The 23,094-nt window shown below is 40.0% G+C and overlaps 1 protein-coding gene across 1 annotated transcript; it reads left to right on the forward strand.

The window, feature by feature from the left end:
• Window positions 1-565: 565 nt before the first annotated feature.
• NDC1 (NDC1 transmembrane nucleoporin) lies at window positions 566-18,196 on the forward strand. The gene is made up of 18 exons (XM_056356086.1): window positions 566-718; window positions 787-907; window positions 2,076-2,177; window positions 2,530-2,704; window positions 3,201-3,339; window positions 4,716-4,824; window positions 6,287-6,338; window positions 6,957-7,089; window positions 9,310-9,402; window positions 10,686-10,767; window positions 11,646-11,801; window positions 12,839-13,093; window positions 13,204-13,322; window positions 13,565-13,615; window positions 14,639-14,702; window positions 15,862-15,962; window positions 16,909-17,069; window positions 17,941-18,196. The coding sequence occupies exons 1-18, from the start codon at window positions 677-679 to the stop codon at window positions 18,002-18,004; spliced, it is 2,019 nt and encodes a 672-aa protein (XP_056212061.1). The 5' UTR covers window positions 566-676; the 3' UTR covers window positions 18,005-18,196.
• Window positions 18,197-23,094: the final 4,898 nt, after the last annotated feature.

The following is a 23,094-nucleotide window of genomic DNA, read 5'->3' on the forward strand; positions in this document are numbered from 1 at the left end:
CCTGTTGCTAGTTATCTGGGGAAAAGAGACCCACCTGCCTACAGCCCTCCTTTCAGGGAGCTGTAGAGAGCGAGGTGGTCTCCCCTGGAGCCTCCTTTTTCTCCAGGCTAAACACCCTGAGTTCCCTCAGCCGCTCCTCATCAGCTTCGTGCTCCAGCCCCTACGCCAGCCTTGTTGCCCTTCCCTGGACACGCTCCAGCCCCTCAACATCCCTCTCGAAGTGAGGGGCCCAACCCTGAACACAGGATTCGAAGCGCAGCCTCACCCCCGGGCCTGCGGCCTGCACCGTTTCGAACACAGGCCAGGCTGCCGCTGGCCGCCTGCCCCCTCAGCCACGCCCTGCCCCGCCGAGGGGCCGTGCGGCTTTCCCCGCCGGGCCGCCGCCGCCGCTCAGGGCCCAGGGAGCGGCGCTGTGCCCGGGTGGGGCCGGCCGCGGGACCCACGCGCCTCCCCCAGGCCTGGGCCTGCCGGCCCCGCGCGGGGCACGCCGGGACTTGCAGTCCCCTGGCGCTACCCGGGACGTCACCTCCGCTCAGGGGGCGGGGAACGTAGCTCTTCGCGCCTCCCATTGGCCGCCGGCCGGCCGCCCTCCCGGCGTGCGGCGGAAGTGGCGTGCGGGGGTGGCCGTGGAACGGCGGAGACTTTGAACGGCGGAGCGGGCGGCCGGGCCGCAGCCATGGAGGCGGGGGCGGGCCGGCAGCGAGCGCTGCTCCGCCAGGTGAGTGCGGGGCCTGGGATGTGGGCGGCCCTTGTACCCCGCGGCCCCTCACGCTGTGCTTCCCTCAGGTGCTGGGCTGGAGGGTGGCGGCCGCCGTCGCCTGGTCCGTGCTGCTGCTGCCCGTCTGCACCGCGGCCTTCATCGTCCTCAGTGGCCTGGACCCCTTCCACCCGGTGTGCTGGATCTCCAGTAGGTGCTTTGCCCTCCTGCTGTGGGGCGGGAGCCGCTCGGGGGGAGGGCTGGGGGCTCTCGTAAGGGAGGGGCGTGTGTCTGTGTGTCTGCAGAGCCTAGAGGGCCTGGGCACGGGCCTTCGTCTGCCTTTCGGATCCACTTGTCACCGTAGCAGTGGCTGCTGGAGTGCTTCGTTACTTAAAGTAACTCGATATTAATATTTTAACCCCGTTTATAAAATAAAATCTGCCATACTGGACAAGTTGCCCTTTGACGCTTTTGTATTTTTACAGTCAAGTGTTTGTGTATGCGGGTTTCCCCTGCCCCCCACCTGTTGCCTCAGATGGTGGGAACTGGCGGTGGCTTTGTGTGACGTGGCTGCTTGGTTTCTGAATGGTCTTTAGGCTCCGAAATGTAAGTTTCGGTGATACTTAACAGCCACAACAGCCATAATCCTCCCTAGATAAAAATAACTGTTGCAAGGTCATGTAAAAAAAAAATTAAGTGAAGTGACTTAATTATCTGTTCTAAGTACTTGGACACACTTCCCCTTTCTGCCCTGTGCAGCTGGTGCTTGCATAAAGAGCTTCAGGTTCCTCTAACTAAAGTGTGTTGAATCACAGGTTGAAATATCCTGAAGTAGTCACTCTGCACGGTGAGAATAACTTTCCCCAGAGTGCACACAGGAAAATGAGAGATGTTTAGATGGAAGCTTGATACCTGTAGTCATTTATCTGCTCCAGGCTGAAAGATTTGATTTCTTTCCCTCTTTGAAAACACAAAAGCCTAAAATAACTAATCAAAAGTAATTAGCTCTGTAAGGAATTTCTTACCTTGTAAGTGTAGCTGTATGGTTGCAGCTTTTATTAAGAGGAGAGAAGCTGTGTTAGTTGACCCATTGTTTAATTAATTTTGAAAGTTTTTGATGGCTTGTTTTTTTTTTTAAACAACATTCTGAGTGCTCACTTAGGAGAAAACCAATTATAAGGGTATAAAATAATTTCTGTTAAATTTAAATATGCTTTTATGCAGAAATGTACAGCTGGACAGATCACATGTGAGGTTGGAGAGTCCGTTGAACATTATTCCCCTTTATGCGCTTAGTGGATTATTGCCAACTGCTGAAGTGTGTGTCGCTGTTGTGTTACTGCAATCTTCTGAGCAATGATCTTTTTTTAAATTTTAGATTCTTTCAATGATTTATATACTTCGTATGTCATCTTTTGTATCCTCCTTATGTCTGTGGTGGTACTAGTCATAAGCATCTTCAACGTTGAATTTTATGCAGGTGGGTTATGTAAATTGTTGAACTGTCTGTGATACCTGACTTAGAGTGACCTTTTCAAGAGATATGTATTTAAATTTGATGTACTTAACTTTTGTAGATTCCTTTTAATACAGACAATATGCAAAGCTTTTATTTTAAGTAAATCATCCCAGATTCCTGCTTACCTCATGGCTGAGACACTCTTAGCTGAGCCACTTCATTGATTTCTTTATCATTTAGTGGCCATTTCCAGCTGTGAAAAGTTCTTTGGTGGCAATGGGTTGGTTTTGGGTTTTTTGTGTGTGTGTTTGTTTTTTTAAGGAAGGGTTTTATTAGTAAGAAATGAGAAGTCACTTTTGACTTTTATTTACAGTTGTGCCATCAATACCATGCTCTCGATTAGCACTGATAGGAAAAATTATTCACCCTCAGCAAGTTATCCATTCGGTTGTTCATGCCATAATGGGAATGGTGGTTGCTTGGTGTGCTGCAGTTATGACAAAAGGGAAGTTCCAGTTCCTTGCTGTGCCCTGCATGCCTTCAGAAAGGTAATTATTTGTGTGTGTGTGTTAAGTTATGCAAAGAACTTTTATTTTAAAATGTATTTACTGATGTAGTCTTTCAAACAAAACACTAAAATTTTAGTAGTATGAAAAATAAGCAATTATATGTTGATATCCTTTATTAGAGGATAGAAAATACCCTAATTTGCAAATGTTACAATGGACAGAAGAATAATTGGGCCAGAAAATGTGCGTTGCCAGGATTCTTAATGGAAAATTGAATGATGACAAAGTGGTTGTTACTTGAACTAATAAGTCTTGGTCTGTTGGTTAATGTGACATACTTCTTAAATACCAGAAGAATCCCTGTGTGTAAACTACAAAAGCAGGTGGTGGCATTCCTGCTTTAGAAAAAACTTAACTGAGATCATCATATGTACAGATCAGGAAAGTAAAATCAAACTTTTCATTTTAACTTGCTAAGGCTAGAATGAGTATTTTTTAATTGAACTGAGAATTAATTCTAGGTTTTCTGTTTTAGCTTAGATGATGCTGTTCCTGAGATGTGCCTAAATGAGTATCACCTTTTTTTTCTACTTTCTGGAGCTTTCATGGGATACAGTTACAGTCTTTTTTATCTTATTAACAATATGAATTATTTGCCATTTCCAATCATACAGGTAAGATGTTTAAACACCTTTACCAAAAGACATGTCTAAGTAAAACAGTGATAAAAAAACTTTGATTGTTTATAGTTTTGAATACGGCAGTAGCAGCTGTCTCTTGGTATGCTTTCACTAATAGGTGAAGTGTATGCTCAATTAGCTTTAAACGCTCGTAGAGTCAATCTTCCTCCTTCCTGCTCAAATCCTTTTGAGTGAACGTAGAAATCTGGGATGCTGTGACTATAAAATTTACACTCCTGTGATGCACATTAAAAGCTGGCTGAGGTGGACCATTGCAGAAAGTGAACTACAGAAAAGAGGTGATACACACAAACTGACTATTAACGCCTGGAACTGACAGCAGGGGTCACCTAAAAGCTGAAAATTTTGCGAGTGAGAAACCCCCCCGTATTATCAGTTGTAACTGGGTACCAGGTCACTTAAAACCTTAATAGCACATTAGATCTTGCTTAAAGCTCAAACGTGCAGAGCGTGTTCGTCTGTGTAGTGCTATGGAAACTGAATCCCATTAATTCCTCTGGAGGGGGCTCTAGCAGTTCTACAGAAATCCGTGCGAGTGTGAGAATCGGCTTGTGAAACAACACCTTATAAAAATATTTCTTCTGTTACTGTAGCCTCATAGCATCCATTAACTTTGCACGATTCCCGGATTTACAAAGTCCAACCAATTTGGTAAAAGGTATCTTTAAAGGAGGTTGGTTGTGTTAGTGGAAAACATTTAAGTCATGACCATTCAGTTTATCGCCAAACCAAGCATTGTTGTGGCAATGCTGTAGTTCAGTATTTCTAAAAATTACATTATTTGAATATTAATTCTGTCTTTTTTAATGCATCTTAGCCAAGTAAAAAATTAAATTACTTGGATTTCATTTGCATATAATGTCAGACGGGTTGCTTTAGTTGTTAAGATAAGACATATCATTTGTATGGAGAAAGGTGTCAGTATTACATTGCTCTCACTGCTTGGAGGATTACTGACTCTCTAACACTTTCTAGTCCGAATTTGCCCTGTATTTGAATGGCACACTTCTAATCTAAATGAAATCTAGTATGTTAAATATGTCTTCTTTGGGTTTTTGTTTATTTTGTGTTGGCGTTTTTCTAGTTTGCTCCCCTGTGTATAGTCAATTTACCCCATCCTCCATTTTCATACTGCTACAGGTAGGAAGAGGGAGGAGAACTAGAGGTGGTTATAAAATGGCAGAAAGACATCAAGAGAGTAAATAGTATGTGTAACACCTGGAATTGTGTTAAACTAATTTTTTTAATTCATCTAGTCTTCAGGTTTTCAACTGCCTTTTTTTTTTTAAACAGTTTCATTGATTTGTTCTGAATGCAGAATACTAAACTATTTTTTTGTTTGTTTTTAGCAATACAAGTATTTACGTTTCAGAAGATCTTTGCCTCTCCTTGTTAAACACAGTTGTGTGCAATCGCTATATTTTGTTAGAAACTTCTCTGTCGCATATTACTTTTTTGGTAAGGATTCCTGATATTCTTTCTTTTTTTTTTTTTTTAATGGTATTTTTAATCAGTCAGGCCTGTTATATTATTTTTCAGCCTTCCCAGGTAACTTGGTGAAGGCACATAGACTTGTTTAAACAAATAAAGAGAATCTAATACCTCATTAAAACAGTAAAAAAAGGCAGAGGGTTTTTACAGCAGTATCTGTATGATAGCAATTCTTACAGTCTCACAGAAGGTTGTTTAGCATAAGAGAAGTGGTTCTTCTCCAAAGAGAGTAATACCTTCCATAAGGTGTTATCAGCAAGACAATAAAAAGAACATGACAGTATTTTAATGAGAAAGGAGTGGAGAACAATAGTTTTCTAACCTGAGGTATGTGTTTGGTCACTATACTAAAACACAGGCTACTGCCTCTGGTGATCTTTTCTGTGCAGGAGATCTTGTTGCAGGCAGCTGTGAAATAACTTGCATGTAAAAGCAACTACCAAACTCTAATTGGCTGGTGGTTCACAAGTGTGTATTTTAAAACCTGATGTATTGGGCCACTGTTTACATACCTGTCCTGATTTGTGGCAAAAAGATTCTAAATCTAAAATCAGTGCGCTTTTAAAAAAAATAATAATTGTTTTAGTCTGTAATTTATATTCCCTTTTTTCTTCAAATATTCCCAATTATTTTTTAACATGGATAAACATCTCCATGCCTTGGACTGCTCCTTCCATTGCCTGGTATTGGAAATGTAGCATCACAGAGCTGAACCTGATATACCAGCAGTGGGCATGACTTGTTGCTATATTGTCACTATTTTTAAAGTAAAAACTAGCACTTTGGCTTTATTTTCAAGTGTACTTTATATTATTTGGGGGAAGCTGGGGAGACAAAGGCAGTATGGCTCCCTCCTATATGAAAATTAAGTTTGGTCTTTAAAACTATGGTAAAAAAAATCTGTGCTGATGAAGGTGGTTGCACTGAACTTTCTAAAACCCAGGATTTTTTTATATTATGGTTGTAATTATCCTCCTAAGTGATGTCAAAATATGCTAGAATTATTTAAACTTTTACATTAGGGGATAAATTAGAGGTATGGTGGTCCTATATCAGTTTCCATTAAGTCTTTAAAAGCACTTTGCTGCTGCCTGTGCTGTAGTGAAAATTAATATTAAATTACTGTTAACCTGCTTTTGTTAGTGAGGAAACACAATTCAATGCTGAGAAGCTAGCAATAAAAGCTAAGGTCTGCATCTCTTAATGTATAGTTGCTGGCCTGAAGCCTTTTCTCTTCTATTTCTTTGCAAAACAAACAAACCCAAACAATCCCCAAACCCCAAAGGCAGACTGTTTCCTGGTGCAGGCATGTTATAGAGACAAGAGACTGGTCTTGTATGTGCGTTCTACTTCTGTCATCTTTTTGGCCCATTGTGTATATGCTTTGCAGTGTCGTATTTGTTTCACTGTTTCTTTTTTGACCCCCTAGGTTACATCCCAAAGATGTGGATAAGTACAACAATGGATCTTCATATAGACAGGTCAGTAGTATGTTGTGCTGAAAACTTGCTGGAGAATATTGCTGACAGCTCCCTTTGCTGAAGAAATCCAGCATAGCAACTGGCTCTGTGTGTAGTCAGACTTGGTTCCTTCCCTTCCCACACAGAATGTGGGGAGCATTGGGTACTTCTGAAATGGATCCAAAAGGAACCAACATCCCCATGTAGGAACCATCTTGTAGATAGTCGTTAAGGAATCTTCTCTATTTCCTTCATCTCTGTAAGTGTTTAAAGTATTAAAAATAATACTCCAAATTGCATATGTGTTTTATCTGCTTTTCTGTCGGGGGTTTTTTTGGGGGTGGTGCATCTTTAAATGGCTGCCATTTGTTTTAAAATAGGGAAGCTGAAGTCTTGATACCTTAATTGACTAAACCAGTAATCATTATTATTTCATATTTCTTTTTCTTAGTTTCATCACAGTTATTGAAAAATTCAGTAACTGGTATCTCAAGCATCTTTAAGAAACCGGGGTTTTTTTGCAAAAAAAAAAAACAAAAAAACAACTTTATTCTTGCAATTGTTGCTACTGTTAACAGCTTACTGTAGACATCTTCCATAATAAAAATACTTGTATCTTCTTGGTTGTTTTATCTGCAGCAAACTGCATCCTCTTGACACTCTGACTGGCTTATTGGATCTCTCCTTGTTTTACCATGGCTGGCTATGTGGTGTATTTCTTCTGATTACCTGGTACACTGCATGGTTACTCTTCAAAATCTACGCTACAGAGGTTAGTACTTAGTGGTGGTGCTAAAGGTGTAACATTGGTGTTTAACAGATAATGCTTTTCAAAAGCAGCTTCACTAGGAAGTAACTTGTTTTGAATTCTTGCATTTTCAAGGCAGCACTACAGGTAGTATCTGATAACTGAGCAGTTGAGAGAGGCCCGGGCATTAACTGACTTTCCCTTTCTCTCTTTATAGCAAGAGAAGTCTGCGCTGTTTACAAAATTAATGCATTGTTATTGCTGCCACATCTTCTTGCTCATCTACTTCTGTTTCCATGTCCCCCTTCTCCTGTTCGGAACTGATGTTAAATCTGTGCAGATGCTATTGGGGCCACCCTAACAAAGAACCACTTTGTGCTTCGTAGAGTCTGCACCGCGCTTTTTAGGTGTGAAGGCAGATGAGCCAGTGCATGGCCGATAGGTGTCTGGCAGAGTGTACTTCACTAGCTTGATCTCTGCATGTGTTTCCATGCAATGATTTTGTATTTGAGTATGAGACTAGCTGAAGACTTGCGACAAACAGCTACAGGTTACAAGGGAGGATAATAGCCAGAAACTATAGGTCTCAAATTTTACAACAGAAGAGAGAACAAAATGCTGCCAAATTTCTGTGAGCTAGGCTCTAGAAATCTCAAATTCAGGCAAACCATCAAAGTATACTGTTTTCCAGAGCAGAGACATGTTAATCTAATTCAGGCTGCAGTATTAAAGTAGAGTTCAAGCAGTCTTGGGAATTAAGACACTTGTGCTTTTTCATTCAATCATAAAGTTACAAATTAATGTGGCTAAAAAAAGATCGTTTAAATATGTAATGAATCGTATTAGAATAAATGTGAGACTATGATTGAAGAGAGGAAAAAAAGTCATGCCAACAAAGAATTGGAGAAGGCTTGATCTTTGTTGACAAATCCAGATATTTCTTTGTAAGAATAGAGGAAAAAAATTATTCATCTGACTTAATTTTTTTTAAAAAAACATTACTAGTCTGCAGATCTTTAGGAGGAAAAAACCGCAAGGTTTAAACCCTGGATCAATGACTTGGTGCAAAGCACTCCTATGGAATGAAATGGCATACAGTGCTTGTTGGAGTGTTAACATGGATTTAAAAAGATCTAGTTGTTGTGACTGCATGGAAAAAAGATTAACAATGAGTTAATCTGAACTGATGTAATGATGTGCCAGAATCGGCTCCAACAGCTCTGAGGTGTAAACAACCTATTCCAAAGGATAATAGTTGAAGTGCCAGTGGATGCTGTGGTGTCTGTAATTATTGTATTGCTTAAAACTATGGAAGACAAAAGAAACGTCCAGCTGTGAAGGTATAAAATGGACCTTGCCCTTTTGACTGTTGAACAAAAGATCTGTTTTTCCACATTGTTTATTTTTTTTAATGAGCTAAAAAACTTCCAAAACGGTTGGTAAATATTTGCAGTGTTAACTGAAAAGTCAGGAAAGAAATTGTAAATGTAGTCCACGTGAAGTCACTTTATTAATGTTTTGAAAGTAGTTGCTACCTCAGATCTCAGTTTTGCAGTTGGAAACAGAGGAGGCTAAAACTATGATGTGTAAAATGAGTACAGTAACACAATTATGTCAGCTTTGTGCCCAAAGTCATCCACGTTAGAGTTAAAAAGATGCAATGTTTGATATGATTTAAGCACTGCTGTTTAAATCTTAAATGTTGTAGCCGCAAGAACAGAAATTCTATTAAAACACAAAGGTGAATATCATGATGATAAAAAAAGCAATTTGTTAGTTCATCAGTGAAATAGTGCAAAAGAAGAATAAAACCATCTTTTACTATTTGGTAGAAGAACTCTTGGTTCTTAACCAGAGTGGTTACACTGTTAAAGATGGACATTACAGTGAAGATTTCAGTCTTGTTTCTGAATATGGTGTCACTAGTTTCTTCCCAGGTATATGGTTAGAGGCATTTATTTTCGGAATGGTATAATGCCCCAGCTATGAATTATATGGGTACATGGAAGGCATTTGAAGATAAAGATAAATGGATTTTCTAAGACTTCTCTATTTTAAGCATAAGGAGTAAAGTAGTCTTGTTTGTCTTGGGCATTTCAGGCTAGTTTACAGTAAGTTGAAGCAATGGGGTGTGTGCTTTTGTAGTTCGTCGTTCATCTGACAAGTAACAACTCAGCTGTGGTCTTTCACAAGGTTTTCTTGTGTCTTGCTCTGTATAACACAACCTCTGATGTTTTTATTTAGACGCATCATTTTCCTGTCCAGCCAACTTTTGCTGAGGAGACAGACCAGTGCCTGCCTAAAATCTTAAATAGCAATCCTCCCCTCATTATAAAGGTAACTGAATTCCCACCATGTTCCCAGCTAGACGGGTGCTGAGGAGGTGTTTCTCAAAGCATGCAATCGGACCTTCTAGGTACCAGGTGTTTGAATTGAGGTGCTAGTTCTTTAGAAGGCTGCCTCAGAATGCTCAAGGAGGCAGTTACACCTAAAGGTGAAAATTAGTTTAGTAGTGACATCTACTGGTGCTCACAACAGTGTTACTTTAAGCTGAAGACAGGCTCATTTATTTAGAACTAAGATCTGTTTGTCTGCAGCATAAGTATATTAGTGTGTACTTATGCAAAAAGAACAGTTTTCTTTAACTCTTTCAACTTTGAGTCTTGTCAGATGAACAGGGGTTTTGTCAAACCTTTGTACCCTCTTACCACTTTACCTCTGCTACTTATATTTGAGGTCTTACGTGTGGGTCCTCCTTTAAATTAAAAAATTATGTCCATATTTATGTTGTGTTTTTTTTTTTTTTTTAAAAAAAAGACAAGACTGATAAGCTACCTCAAATCTGTAAGTGAAGGAGAGTAATTTTGGTCTGGCTATGGTAATCGTTAATGGGATTTACTGATTATAATACTGAGAATTTTGAGACATTCTATGAGAAGTATTATCTAAATAAAGGTAATGCTATTCTCCTGCACTTGCAAAATCCACATTTACTGATTTTACAGATATCTCATAAAACTGGCGATATTATAGACTGCAATCCATTTAAATGGATTTTTTAAGCTTTGCTGCATTATTGAAGGATGAATGGGGAAGGATCGAGCATAGCACAGTTAAAGGGAGAGGAAGTCTAATTTATAATCTCAGCTGTTACTAGAGTGTCTAATTTATAATTGGGTCTTGCATAGTGTGAGAAATCTGGTTATTTTTGGTTTGCTACTTTAATTACTTAATCACATGAAAAAGCAGAATTAGGTCCTTTATGGTATGGCACACTGTAGTCGAGCTCTGGCTTGCAAAAACAGTTCTTGCCTTAAACTTTTTTGCCTCTTAGGCTCTTTCAGTCTGAGCTGTTAGCTGTTAAAGAAGATGTAATTTTTTATCTTAACACTATCAGTGAAGTCCTCTGAAGCTCTTACTAAGAGCTTACTTTGGCAGCCCCATCCAGAGTGGTTCTAGGGATGTGTGCAGTCATTTGCCTCTTTTCTTTTTCTGTTACATGGCTGGGTTTAGTCTGCATGAACTCATTCTGTTAGGGATTGCTTTTGTATGATTAACTACATTTTTGAAGGAAGTACATTGGATTTTGCGTGCTCTAAAACATTTTCCTTTCTTTGTAGTTTTTAGCCTTACAAGACTTGACGTTACTTTCCCAGTATTCTCCTGTTCGACGACAGGAAGTCTTTAGCCTTAGTCAGCCAGGTAATTATAAAAATTAAAAAATTATTTCATGTTAATTCTTTCTTTTTTTTTTTTAAGTGTTAGTCAAATGCTTTTAGAAGTGATTTATTGCTGTGAGTCATGCTACATAAGCCAGGAGGCCTCATCCCTATGGTGCCTTTTCCAAAAGGATGCTTAGTTATCTATATTCATACAGTTTCATCTACTAAACTCAAAAAAAATTCTGGTGCCTGTTTGATTTAAATGACAGCCGTGAGGAAACACGGGTCTTAGGACATTGAAAGCAGGGTCCTTTTGACACCACCAGTCAAACAGTCCAAACTGAATAATCTAAGAGATGCGTATGAAAACCTACGGTTGAGGTGTGAGTGAGGTGAAATCAAGCACAAAGGAGAGCTAGAGCTGTGAAAGCAAACAATGGCTATAATTTCAGTTAGTACGCAGGACTCTTGCTATATACAAAGATATGGCAGAGAAGGTCAAGTAAAACTGCTTAGAAGCCTTCAGGAACTTTTTGTTACACCTTATCAGGAATTCTAGTGTTTGTACTACTTCAAAACTGTTTACCGTCACCATTGGTATTTGTTCATTTTCATTGTTTAGTGATTTCAGATCTGATGGGCCGAACTGCTTGTTTCCTGCTTGCTTAGCAGGTTTCACCCAAGTCTTTTTAGAGTTATGCATTGACAGAAGGGCAGAATCTGTCCATGTTTTTATCTTCTTTTCAGTACAAATAAACTGTCGCAGTGAAAATACGCTGTCGTGTTAGAAATGGAGTGGAAGTATAACTTTGAAGCTTATGCTGAGAGCATAATATGGGCACTGTCAAAATAGACAGAAGGGTGAGAATCTGGGTTAAACACACCTACTGCACTTTCTTTTTGTGTGCGTGCTGCTAGGTGGACACCCGCACAACTGGACAGCAATATCAAGGGAGTGTTTGAGTCTTCTGAGTGATCTGACCCAGAGGCTGATCACACAGCAGGAAGCTGCAGCAGCAAATGGGAGAGCAAAGCAGCCAGCAGGAGAGATGAAAGTATCTCCACAGACTCCAGGTATGTGAGGAAACGCTCGTAATAGCTTGTAAAGCATGAAAGTACCAGTAGATTACATAGGTACGTTAGTCTCAAGTTGTATGGGGAAAATGAGTCACAGGAGTTTCTGTAAATAAATCCAAACTAAAATAGTCTCCCTCCCAATTTCATTTTGGGTATTCTTGTTGAAGTAATCCCAAAATAACTAGAAAACTTGGAAAGATCATGTTTGCTCAGTTTGTTTACTTTGCATGATGTTATGTTCAATACAGTATTTTTTCCACACTTGTATGAATAAAGAAAGTCTACTAGTAAACGGTTCAACTTAGTAGAGGGAGAACTTAAGTCTTGCCAAGAGATGCTTTGTAATTTGCATAGCTGCTCTTATGATTAGTTTAAGGTGGTAGAATTATTTTTTGTTTTGTTGTTGTGGGGACTTTGAATATGTTTGTGTGATTCACTAATACCACTGTAGAATAAGAAAAGCCAGTCTTGACTCCTGAGCTGTGTGCAGCCTGCAAGCATTTCTGGTGTTTTACATGCCAGACTTAGGCATCATTCCTGGCAGCAGAGTTGTGTTAGCGCAAGGGGTGCCAGGGAATTGAATCCCTTGGCAGTCAGTGCCTAGGATACCAGTGTCCTGGGAACAGCGGGGAACTGTATGTCAGAGTTTAATTTCTTCTGGTGCTGCTTTTCGTTGGATTTTGGGACTGACATGTCTTTTCTTGCATGCCAAGCAGAATCAGAAAAAATTGCCATTCTTCTTTACGTAGCCTTTTTTCTGGTACTTAAGCCTACAAGCACACTTTATGCAGATATATACCAGGGCATAGTAATGATGGCTAGTAAAAGGAAAAAAATAAATAGATCCACAAGACTCTTTCTCATTACTCCATACTCGACGTGTACTTTTTGCAGAACTGCAGTGGAAACAGTGTCCTTTAATAAAAGCTTTGACAATACAGAAGTTGTTGAAATAGCAGTCGAATAACAAACCCATCTTGTATTTTGTAAGCACCAGCCTGCTTCTCTTCATGCAGTGTATTCTTTGTCGTTAGGAGCTGTTGGTACAGAAGACATGTCTTTCCAGTCAGAGAGGTCTAATATTGTGCCCAGACCCTCCATGTCTTCGCTGGCTAAATCGTCCCTAATGCCTTTAAAGACATCACCTGGGTCTAATGTTGGCTCGCCTTTCAGCTCACCTGCTTTAAATTGCAAGACAGGAATTCTGGATGTAAACTCCCCTTGGCACGGATCAGTTCAAAGTCCTAATGTTATGAGAAGGGGACCAAAGCTGTGGACATCAGTTTCAGGTAGAGATTTTTCCACAGCACTGTTTTTAACCTGTCGATAGAGATCTGTACCTTAAGGATTAAAGTGACAGCCAACTGCTTTTTCTGAAGATACTGTATTTCTCTTGTAGATCTGCAGATGAACGGCTCCCACCAAGAATCCTTCCCAGTGCTCTCTGCTGCAAGAGTTGGCAGTGAGGCAGTACAGCCAAGATTTATTTACACATGGCTTCAGAACAAGCAAGAACAGGTAGAGTAGAAGTTGCAGTACCAATAGGTTACAGCCAGTGCAGCTTAGGTGTTCTCCCTTCTGCAATAACTTTCCAATTTTTTGAATGAATACTTCCCTCTCCAGTTAGCTTACGTAGTAAAAATCCTTCCCCCCACCCCCAATCCCTTTATACTGTGAGAAAATGACAGAGTTGACGAGGGCCAACTGTGCATAACTTAGATAAACACAAATGATATTTGTAATCCGTTGTTTCTTTTCAGATAAAAACCTTCTTGTCAAAACGAGTGCTGATAATGTATTTCTTCAGCAAGGTAATCATCTTATGTTTTGTGACTGAGTGGCATGGACTAGAAATGTGTGCACATATGGGTTCTGCTGTGGCACTATGTACCTTTTCAATGTAGTAACGCTTCTAAAACCTTTTAACCTAAGGTTTTCCATTGAGTACAACTTTCCACTTACTGTGAGTTTCATAGCAGCATTATCTCATACCTGCATAAAAAAGAATAATAACACTTGTTTAAACTCATATGATTATAAACTGCATTTTGCTTAAAGCATCATGTTCCAGTAAAACACAACTGAGAACTTAAATGCAATTGTCTCTGTATACTAATTGTTAAGATGACACAGCTTCTAGTTAATTTAAAAAATCAGTTAACTGCTTTTTGTTAGGTCAACATACCAAATGAATTCTTGATAGTGTTCCTTTGTGGAAGAAGTATCTAGATTGTTGGGAGTTTCTGCTTATGAAATACTGGTACTAATATTACTACTACTTTTCAGGTGAATTTGAACATTTAAACTAAACTTGCATAGTGTTTACACAGCAAAACAATTGGGTATTTCTCTTAGCCTAATTGAACAATAAGTCAGCATCCTCCTCTAATTTAGATCTTTGTTTTTTAAGGATTTAAATGTTTCCTGCAAGTAGAGATAATATTTTTATATGCAGGTTTTTTCTGCGTATGTGATAATGGCATGTGCTTACATGCACAGTGTTTTCTGGTCAGTTATAGGCCGGAGTGGAGATGGAGGGAAGCAAGATCATGAAAATAGGCATGGGGGAATTTTATTGCCCATTTAGCCCTTGAAAACTAGCTAGCTAATATTCTTTTAACTGCCAATTATAGTTTTGTGGGCAGTTCCTGTCCAAAAAGAGTTTTAGTTTCTTAAAAGATCAGATTTTTCTGGGTATTCCCTGAGATCTGTCAGCCTTGCAGGCTGAGGGGAGGGACCTGACCTTATCAAATGTATAATGCCTTAATTGAAACCTGCACTGTTGGGTGATATTATTTATAAAATGCACTCAGAATGCTTTGATCTCTTCTCAGCACCCAGAAACCTCCATCCAAGCTGTCTTCTCTGATGCCCAAATGCACATCTGGGCTTTGGAAGGTAAGTGGTTTCTGTTCCCAGGTGATCCGCTCTGTTGGCTCATGAACTACAACAACTGAAAGGATCTGGTTCCAGGTTTCTGGGGCTTGTGCCTTATAAAAGTAATAGAAGAAAAATCTTTGAATTTTTGACAAAAACCTGACTGCACTTCAGATACCAACATGAATAAAGGTCTAATTCACTTGTTAGTTTTGAGATCCCATGTGAGATCTCTTAGTTTATGCTCTGGAGAGATTTGGTAGAGATTCTGTAGAGGTTTGTTAAGACATTCCTAAACTTGATGTCTGTTGCTTGTCTCCCATGTGAACCCATGTATCCCTTCTATGTTCTTTCCTGTAACAGATCTATGATGTCTTTTTACAACAGCTTTTCTGACCAAAGGCTCTTGTTAGTTGTGGAGAGTTGAGGGAAGGAGGCACTTGGGTAGTAAAATAGAAAAAGATGATCTGCAGAGAATTGAAAGAACAAAGGCAGTATGTGGTTGCACTATGGGATTTTGTTTGCAAATACCAGTATTGATAGAATCTTTTATTAGATTCGACTGCAAAAGTTGATCTTTTTCCTAGGTTGTATGTTTTATGGGCAAGTACACCATGCTGTGTTAGAGAGGGTGATAAGTTGAGATGTATAGAGTCAGGAGACAGGAATCACAGCAGTTTGCAGAAAAGCAGGAGACACCATTTGTGTTTTAACTAAGGGCAGAGGGCTAGGCTGAAACTGAGAAGGGATTTAAAGCTAAATCAAAGTTTCCCTCAGAGTAGTAGAGAGTTCTCATACAAGCTGAACAAAGAAAGTTAAGTCATCTGGAAATGTTTGTTTATGGCTAGAATTGTGAAATAGGTCCTGACTCTTGGTTGATGTCAGGTGCGGCTCTGGTCAGAGCAGTGAAAGGAGGACCAATGCTTTTTTAAAATTTTTGTGTATAATCTCTCTTGCTTATCAACCACAAACTATTGTATACCCACCAAATCGGTGACCAGTTCTGAAGCAAGCCAAAGCTGCTTCAGAGTCATCCGGCTGCTGTAAGTTGTAAAGGATTCCTCCACGCTAGTAGAATCTTCAGACAAACCCATGATCTTTGTTAATGCAGAGAATTTTTTTTAAATTTTTGTTAATGTTGAGAATTCAGTAATTTATAGCAAACTTTTTTTTTGAAAAGGTTTGTCTCATTTGGTAGCAGCCTCTTTTACTGAAGACCAATTTGGAGTTGTCCAAACTACACTGCCAGCTATTCTGAATACTTTACTGACTCTTCAGGAGGTAAAAAATGTTAATTTTTTCTTACTCAGTTTGTTCTGCAGAAGAGAAGTAGTTTTGCTAATTTTATATTTTGACCTTGCTGACCATTCATAACATTCAGGTTGTTACCATTGCAACAGCTCTTCTGCAGTTAATCTAAACAAAACAGCTAGTTGCCACTGTGTGCATTATGAAACAGCTGAATAAAAACCTGTTCAGTTTTTAAAATGTAGAAGTAGAAAGCATCTGTTTAATGGAACGTTTAATTAAAAAAAGGTACTGTGTGCTTAGTTAAAGACCTTATTTCAGGGATGCAACAGTTATTATATTTTATGCATAGTTAGGACTTAAATCTTTATTTGGCTGTACACAATTCCTCATGGAATGTGGAGCACTTTGAGACACTGCAAATCACAGGAGATAAGATCTGTGTGACATATCTCTACTAATACTAACACATTACTCTCAAATTACTGATGTTTGTGTAATGTGTATTTTTAAAAAAATCAAGATTTGTTTCCAAGGCTATGTGTGTCCTATTGACACAATAATTTTACACTGCCTTGATGGAGATTCTTGAAAAGAATTTAGAGTTAAAGTTTTTCTGTGCAAGTAATTTATCCAAGAACAGGCAGGGCGGGGTGTGGGGGGTGTGAAGCCAGTACTCTTGTTTCTCAAAGAAAGAAGTCACAATACAGAGGACAGAATTGTCTTTCTACTCCATCGTGCTGTGCTTAGCATTTAAGACTCATTAACAGAGAATCTTACTTGACAGAACTTGGTTCTTTGTTCACATTGATAAGTGAGGAAATGCAAGGTCAAGTTCATTCTCCACTACATTTGTGTGTCTTAGTGGAGTTTCTGAACTTTCACTTTTTTTTGGTGTTATTTGACATAAAGATGTTGTTAATTACACTATGAACTAATTAAAAGATGAAAAAAGTTGACTTACATTTTTCTCCATCAGGTTGTAGACAGACATTTCAAACTGCCTCATGTTTCTAGCAAGCCCCCCAGGATTTCAGGAAGTCTGGTAGACACATCCTACAAAACACTACGATTTGCACTTAGGGCATCTCTGAAAACGGCACTATACCGGATAACTGCTGTCTTTGGAGAACACTTAAAGTAAGAACTTTTTCATGCTTGCTTGCTTGCTAAACTTAGTTTTAATCAATACTATTGTAGGACCTATGAAAAGGGAAGTTTGGGCGAAAATCCCTTCAGGCTGTTATTGTAACATGTATTTTAGTATTTTTTGATTTGTGGAACCTTAAAAAATTCTTGTGTGGATATATGGTCCGCCTTGGAAACTTACTATTCATAGATTTCTGGGCAATTTTTCTTGGTGACTTTTCATGAACTCTTTAGGAGCAGTCCATGAATACCACTTGTTTAGTGAATCTTAGCTGTTGGAAAAAAAAGTAAATTGACTAGAGACAATTTGTCTGTCCTGTGGGGAGACAATCCTGAGAATCCTATGAAGAGTCCAAATATTCAAATTCCCTTGCTTCTTGATTGTCTGATGGCTCTTTCTCAGCTACTGTCACAGCAGGCAGACTTCCATACTTGGCCACTGAATATGTGGGGCTGAAACTTCCTGCGGTATCTGCTCATCTCTCCCTGTGGGGATGAAATGTCACTTAGTTTAGAAGTGCTCGATATATAGGAGAGATCATTTTAAGAGATTCTTTCTTACCTAAATCATTCTTGCAAGTTAAACAGTTGTTTGTATGTGTTTTGATGGTAAGGAAATAGGCTCAGTTTCATGGGACAAGTACCTTTTAGTAGTGGAAGCTGTTGAGTTTAAGAATGGACAGTTTTAAGGGTTAATATACGTTTTTGTCTTGGAACATAGAAAACCCAGCTGTATGAAAACCCTAAAATTTAGCTTCAGGGTAATTGTTGATTTCAGTGTATACTTAATTTTGGCATGAGGCTTTATTTTGTGGTATATTACATTTCATGTAAAAATCTTATGTTCTGCATTTGTTTTTAGTGCAGTGCAAGTGTCTACAGAACATAAGAAAAGACTTCAGCAATTCTTGGAATACAAAGAATAAGATTTTGATGCAACTACTTTTTTTTCTCCCAGCACTTGGTAAGAAGAAGGTGGGACTAATGAGCCTTTTTGTCTTGTTTTTTTGGAAAAGCATATGGAAGTACAAGTTACAGAACAAAACTCTTATAACTGTAGAAGAGCTCTTTCAGGTTTGAATCATCTTTTGTATAATAAAACTTTTTTCAAAAATTCATCTTGCCTTCTTTTAATATCACTTACAAATGAGAAAGTGTCAGTTCTTATTTTACGTAAGACTCTGACATTTGAGATTATCAGAGTTACTTTGCCATTCGGATCCTTCACTGCTTTTCACATATTCTTTCCCTACCCCTTTCTGTTAAAGGGCTGTGAGGAGAGATTTACATAGATACTTAGTGTGCCTAAGTGTTTCATAAATTTAGTTGATAACACTTTTAGTGCAGATGAAGTGTGTACTTTAAGAGTAAGAAACAGATGTGCCCAGGAATAAAACATGCTACTCTTCTTGTAAGGTGGAAGTACTCCTTCAGAGTCGAATGGGTGTGCAGAAAGACATTGTTAAGACACAAATACTGCTTGAAAAGCTAGCAGCTTGGATTTTATCTTTAAGGTGACCTAGGGAACTAAGTTCTAATCTGTGCTGAAACATATAGGAAACATTACTGCATTTAGTAAAACTCCCAAGTAATGACGTTAATTAAAAGTTTAGGTCGACAGTTTTCTGTTGAGGGGGATAGGAAGGATATTTGCAGCATATTTAAAATAATATACATTATTTGTAGCTTCTGGTGAAAAATGACACTTTTTAAAGCATTTTTTTTAAAGCTCTTTATCTGGAAGTAAACCTGTCTAAATTGTTTGAAAATTAACTACTCTGTTTTTAAACTGACTCCAGTTATTGTGGTATCTACACTAGAAAACATGTATTGGAGTATGAAGAGCTTAGATGTAGCTGCAGTATGTTACTGTAATATCCTTGAAAGAACAGTATGCTAAGTAGTCTTGCAAATTAATTTACTGTCATAAGGGGAAAGAAAATTGGGATAATTTTCTTTCCATTCTCTTCAGTGTTGTTAGTCCTATGGTTTTGGGTTGTTTTTGATAGAGTACCTAAGATCTGAAGATGACCAGCGTGCCAGTTATGTTGGTGTGATGAAATGATCAGCTGACAGTGAGTGGTTGTATAGTAATAATTCTCTAGGGGGCCTGTGAGGTTTGGGTAAAAGAGAAAACCCCAAATCTACAGAGGCCTGTATCTTGCTTTCCTCAGTACCAGAGCCACGTAATTTTCTTGTAATGCAGACACTGCATGTGTTAGATTTTATAGTGAAAATTTGAACTATATTGTTCCTTTTGCATTGAGATGGCTCACAGCAAACAGTGTAAGGTGATGGACAGCCTTTCATTCTGTTTAAAGGTTAAGCACAAAGACTTTTAAAGCTTCCCCAGGCTTAACTTCTACCACAGGTTTGACTATTATGTCAGTCTCTTGCTTGCCTGCCTTATTAAATAATTTAATTTGCTGATTTTCTGGTGTTGCAATATCCACCTGGAGTTAAAATGGTGCTTTAGCTAATACCTCAGGTGTAACTGTTGACCCAAGTAATTCAGCCAAAAGTTTCCAATAAATTTTTCATGCATTTAAACAGGTGCAGTTATTTTTTTTTATTGCTCTGGTATTTTCTGCAACACTGCCACAACTATAAGCTGTAAGTTGTAATTAACAGTGTTATGGCTGTCAGCAGCAGGCTTAAAATGTAGACTTCTTTTTGATGCCTAAGTGCTTGAGGTCTGTCCTCCTTGTGTTGCAGTAGAGATTTGCACATGACATCTGCTAATGTGTGTGTGATTCATGGCATTCTCTGTGCATGACAGAAGAGCTTTCAAAGCTGATTGCTTTGTGGTTTCTTTAAAAGCTCCAATTCTTAAAGAGCTGTAAACTTTAAGCATTTACTTAAAAGTGCATCTTTAAGTGTGTCTTGTGCTGGTGAATATAAGTTTACAAGAATATGAAGCGTATGTTGGGTGCCCTCTGAAGATGTGGTAACTCGGTGCACAACTCAAACAGGGATACCATCTTATTCTAGTTTTGGCTTTGGGAATAATTATATTCCTCTGGCAAACTGCTGGTGTTTCAAGTCCTCTTATGTACTTCTGTCTTAACATAAAAATAATCAGTCTGTGAAGCTTCAGTGAGGTATGGGAAGAGTCAAGTTCATTTCTGCATTCTGGGCGAGGGAAAAAATAAAGCCTTTTTACAGTTGGTTTTTATGTAACTGCAGTTAAATTTGAGCCCTCAAGCCTGATTAATATTTCTTATCTGTTTAATCATCTCAAAGCTGAGCTGCATCTTCTTGCTGGATTGCCTATCACATGTACAAGTGAAGCTGACAGTGTGCTGGTAACCTTGTGAACTACCTGCCTCTCCCAACAGGTCAGCTGTAGTCAAGACTTATCTGAAATGATTTCCACTGCAGCTGCAGAAGGGTGTGCAGTTGATGGTTCAGGTCTGTTTTCCTGTTGCAATGGAGTAATGAAATAGAAGCTTTAACTCTTAAATATGTAAATACAGAAAAAATACCCTGTCCTGCTTAATACTGAGATGTAACTTTTAAAATTTGGGCTGTGCGTGGACAAATGCAGTGGCCCCGGTCCTTGGAATTACTGCACACTGCTGTACCCGAGGGAGCTGGGCAGGAGCACTTTGCCACTTTGGAGAATTGTCTTGATGCCAAATACAGCTCAGGGCTTGAATACACCCTTGAAATGAAGTGGTTTCGATTCTGTTGCTGCTTACTTTGAACAGAGGCTGTATTGTGTGTATTGCACTTGGTGTCTTCGGGCCTCCAGCAGCCATCTTCCCACCTACTGAGATACACGTACGGCTCTGAGGACAAGGCACGCACCCCTGCAGATGCATCCAGCTGCAACTATGGAAGTATCAATCTCTTGCTGATGAATTTGCTGGTACCTGTTCGGTCACAGGCAAGTTGTGTAATCAGTGGGCTATGGGCTCACCAGACCTCCCCCCCCAGCTGCTGGAACTGGCTGTGTGTGAGACCTGATGCTCTGCCCGGGGGCGGGGGTGGGGGGTTGGGTATATGTGAGTCCATGTGAGGTGGCCCTAGGAGCACCCTTGGCTGCGGAGGCTCTTCTTGCTATGCGCATTCCCCAGGGGATAAGTGGTGGCAGCTTGCAGTGCTTGCATGTTCAGGCAAGCATTTCATAGCTGCAGGGCTTGGCACGCTGATGGCAGCCTTGCTCCTACCACTCCCAACACCACCTTTCTACAAAGATGCAATAAAAAGGTGAAGGTCTGGGTGGAATCATCACAGATGCTGCAAGCCCAGGACCCTCTCCCACAACCCATACTCCCATTTTCCCCTATGGTCTTGGTATTTTCCATCACCAGTACTGTGTTAATGTTATTTGCTATGTGGATCAAATGCATCTGGGTGCTGTGGATGTACCTGAAATGTTGTTTGCCAAGCTCTTGTGTTTTAACAGGATGTTCTCACATCAGAACTGTTGCTTTCCCTTGCTGCAGACTCATGGTAGAGAATTGCATCTGGCATATCTGCTTTGGACAAACCTGTAGTACAAACAAACCGTGCAGCTCCCTTGTGTCCAAGAGAACAGCCTGAGAGCAAAACCTACACCATACTCTGTTTTCAGGAGACAAAAAAATAAATTAGAGAAGACCTCACCTTTCTGCCCTTGTTAAAATCTTGGGACTACAGAAGAGCTAGTTAGTCAGTAGAAAAATGAACATAGTGTCTCTGGAGCCTGCCATGAGATCAAAACACAAATTCGAGGGGGAGCAGTTTCTTGGGTGGCCTGCTGGATATGCTAGCTGATTCCTCTAATAGGTGATGATGGCATAGGAGTTCTCTCTCTTTTTTCTGTGTTTTTTTTTTTAATCCCCCTAAAGATTCAGCTCCTGATGTAGGAAGAATTTCAGAGAAAACTGTGGCCTAAAACGTGTACTCATCAAGGGAACCAAGTGCTGAGCGTATAGTGAGTTTGCCTCCCTCCCCTGCCCCAAACACACAGAAAATACAGGCTTTGCCCTTTGCTTCTTAAATAACTTTTAATTCCGACTATTAAAACACAGTGATGGGGCAAGCTGTTGTATTTAACTGCATCTTGTCTGGAAAGGCATGGTGAAGAGCCCTGGAGTGAATTTTTAAGGAATGGGGAGTGGGACTATATAGCCGCCTGTGAGTCAAAGATTGTTACAGGTTGTGTGTAAGCATCATTCGCCACTCTACTAAGCCCACAGCAGGAGCTTGCTGAGCAAATGTTGGATGTTTTGGATCAAGAGGCCGGCAGGGTGCCTACTCCAGGGCAAGCTTTGAGGACCAGGTAGATGGGGTAACAGCTCTGTAAACCACTGGGTTCCCTGTCAGTTTACCAGCAGAGATCACTGCTCAAAGCAGGTTTGGGGAAGCGCTGGGCTGCGGATCTTGTTGTCAGTGGTGGTACAAAGTTTGAGCACAGGGCTGCAGCTCACCGTTAGATACAGGAGGGAGCTGCTGCCTTTGCAGACCCTGGCAGTCAGGTCTGGGGAAGGCTTCATCAGCAACCACAACGAGTGCTGTAGGGAGAGAAAGCCCAGTCTCATAGTGCAAGTTGAACCCTGCCAGGGAGAAATGGGTTTGTCCTTGCCTCTATCACAGAGATCCTGTGCAGCTCTTCACGGGTGGCCACTCTTTGCAAGTCTCCTGGTTTCTGCATGCGCTGTTTGGGAGACCAAGAGTTGAGTTTAACTGGTGGGACTGGAAATGTGTTCTACCACATACAATGAAGAGAAGTGCTAAATAACCTGGAGTGAGGGAAGCAGTCAGTCTTTGTCACAAGTTTAGCACTCAGACTGAAGCTTTTGGCTTGTGGGTGTCCGTTGTAAAAAGGGGCTTAGTCTAACTCCACCCTCCCTCACCTCCGATGAGGGTAACACAGTATTTGTTTGCAAATTGGTAGGCCTCTGCAGTGATGGACACCAAAGAAATGCCCTGGAGTAAACTAACAGTTCTGTATTTTGCACAGGGTTTCGTTGATGTGCAGTAAATATAATTCAATATGTGGTCCAGACACCAATAAAGAGAGAACAGA

Source organism: Falco biarmicus, chromosome 11 (assembly GCF_023638135.1).
Source record: "Falco biarmicus isolate bFalBia1 chromosome 11, bFalBia1.pri, whole genome shotgun sequence".
NCBI lineage: Eukaryota > Metazoa > Chordata > Aves > Falconiformes > Falconidae > Falco > Falco biarmicus.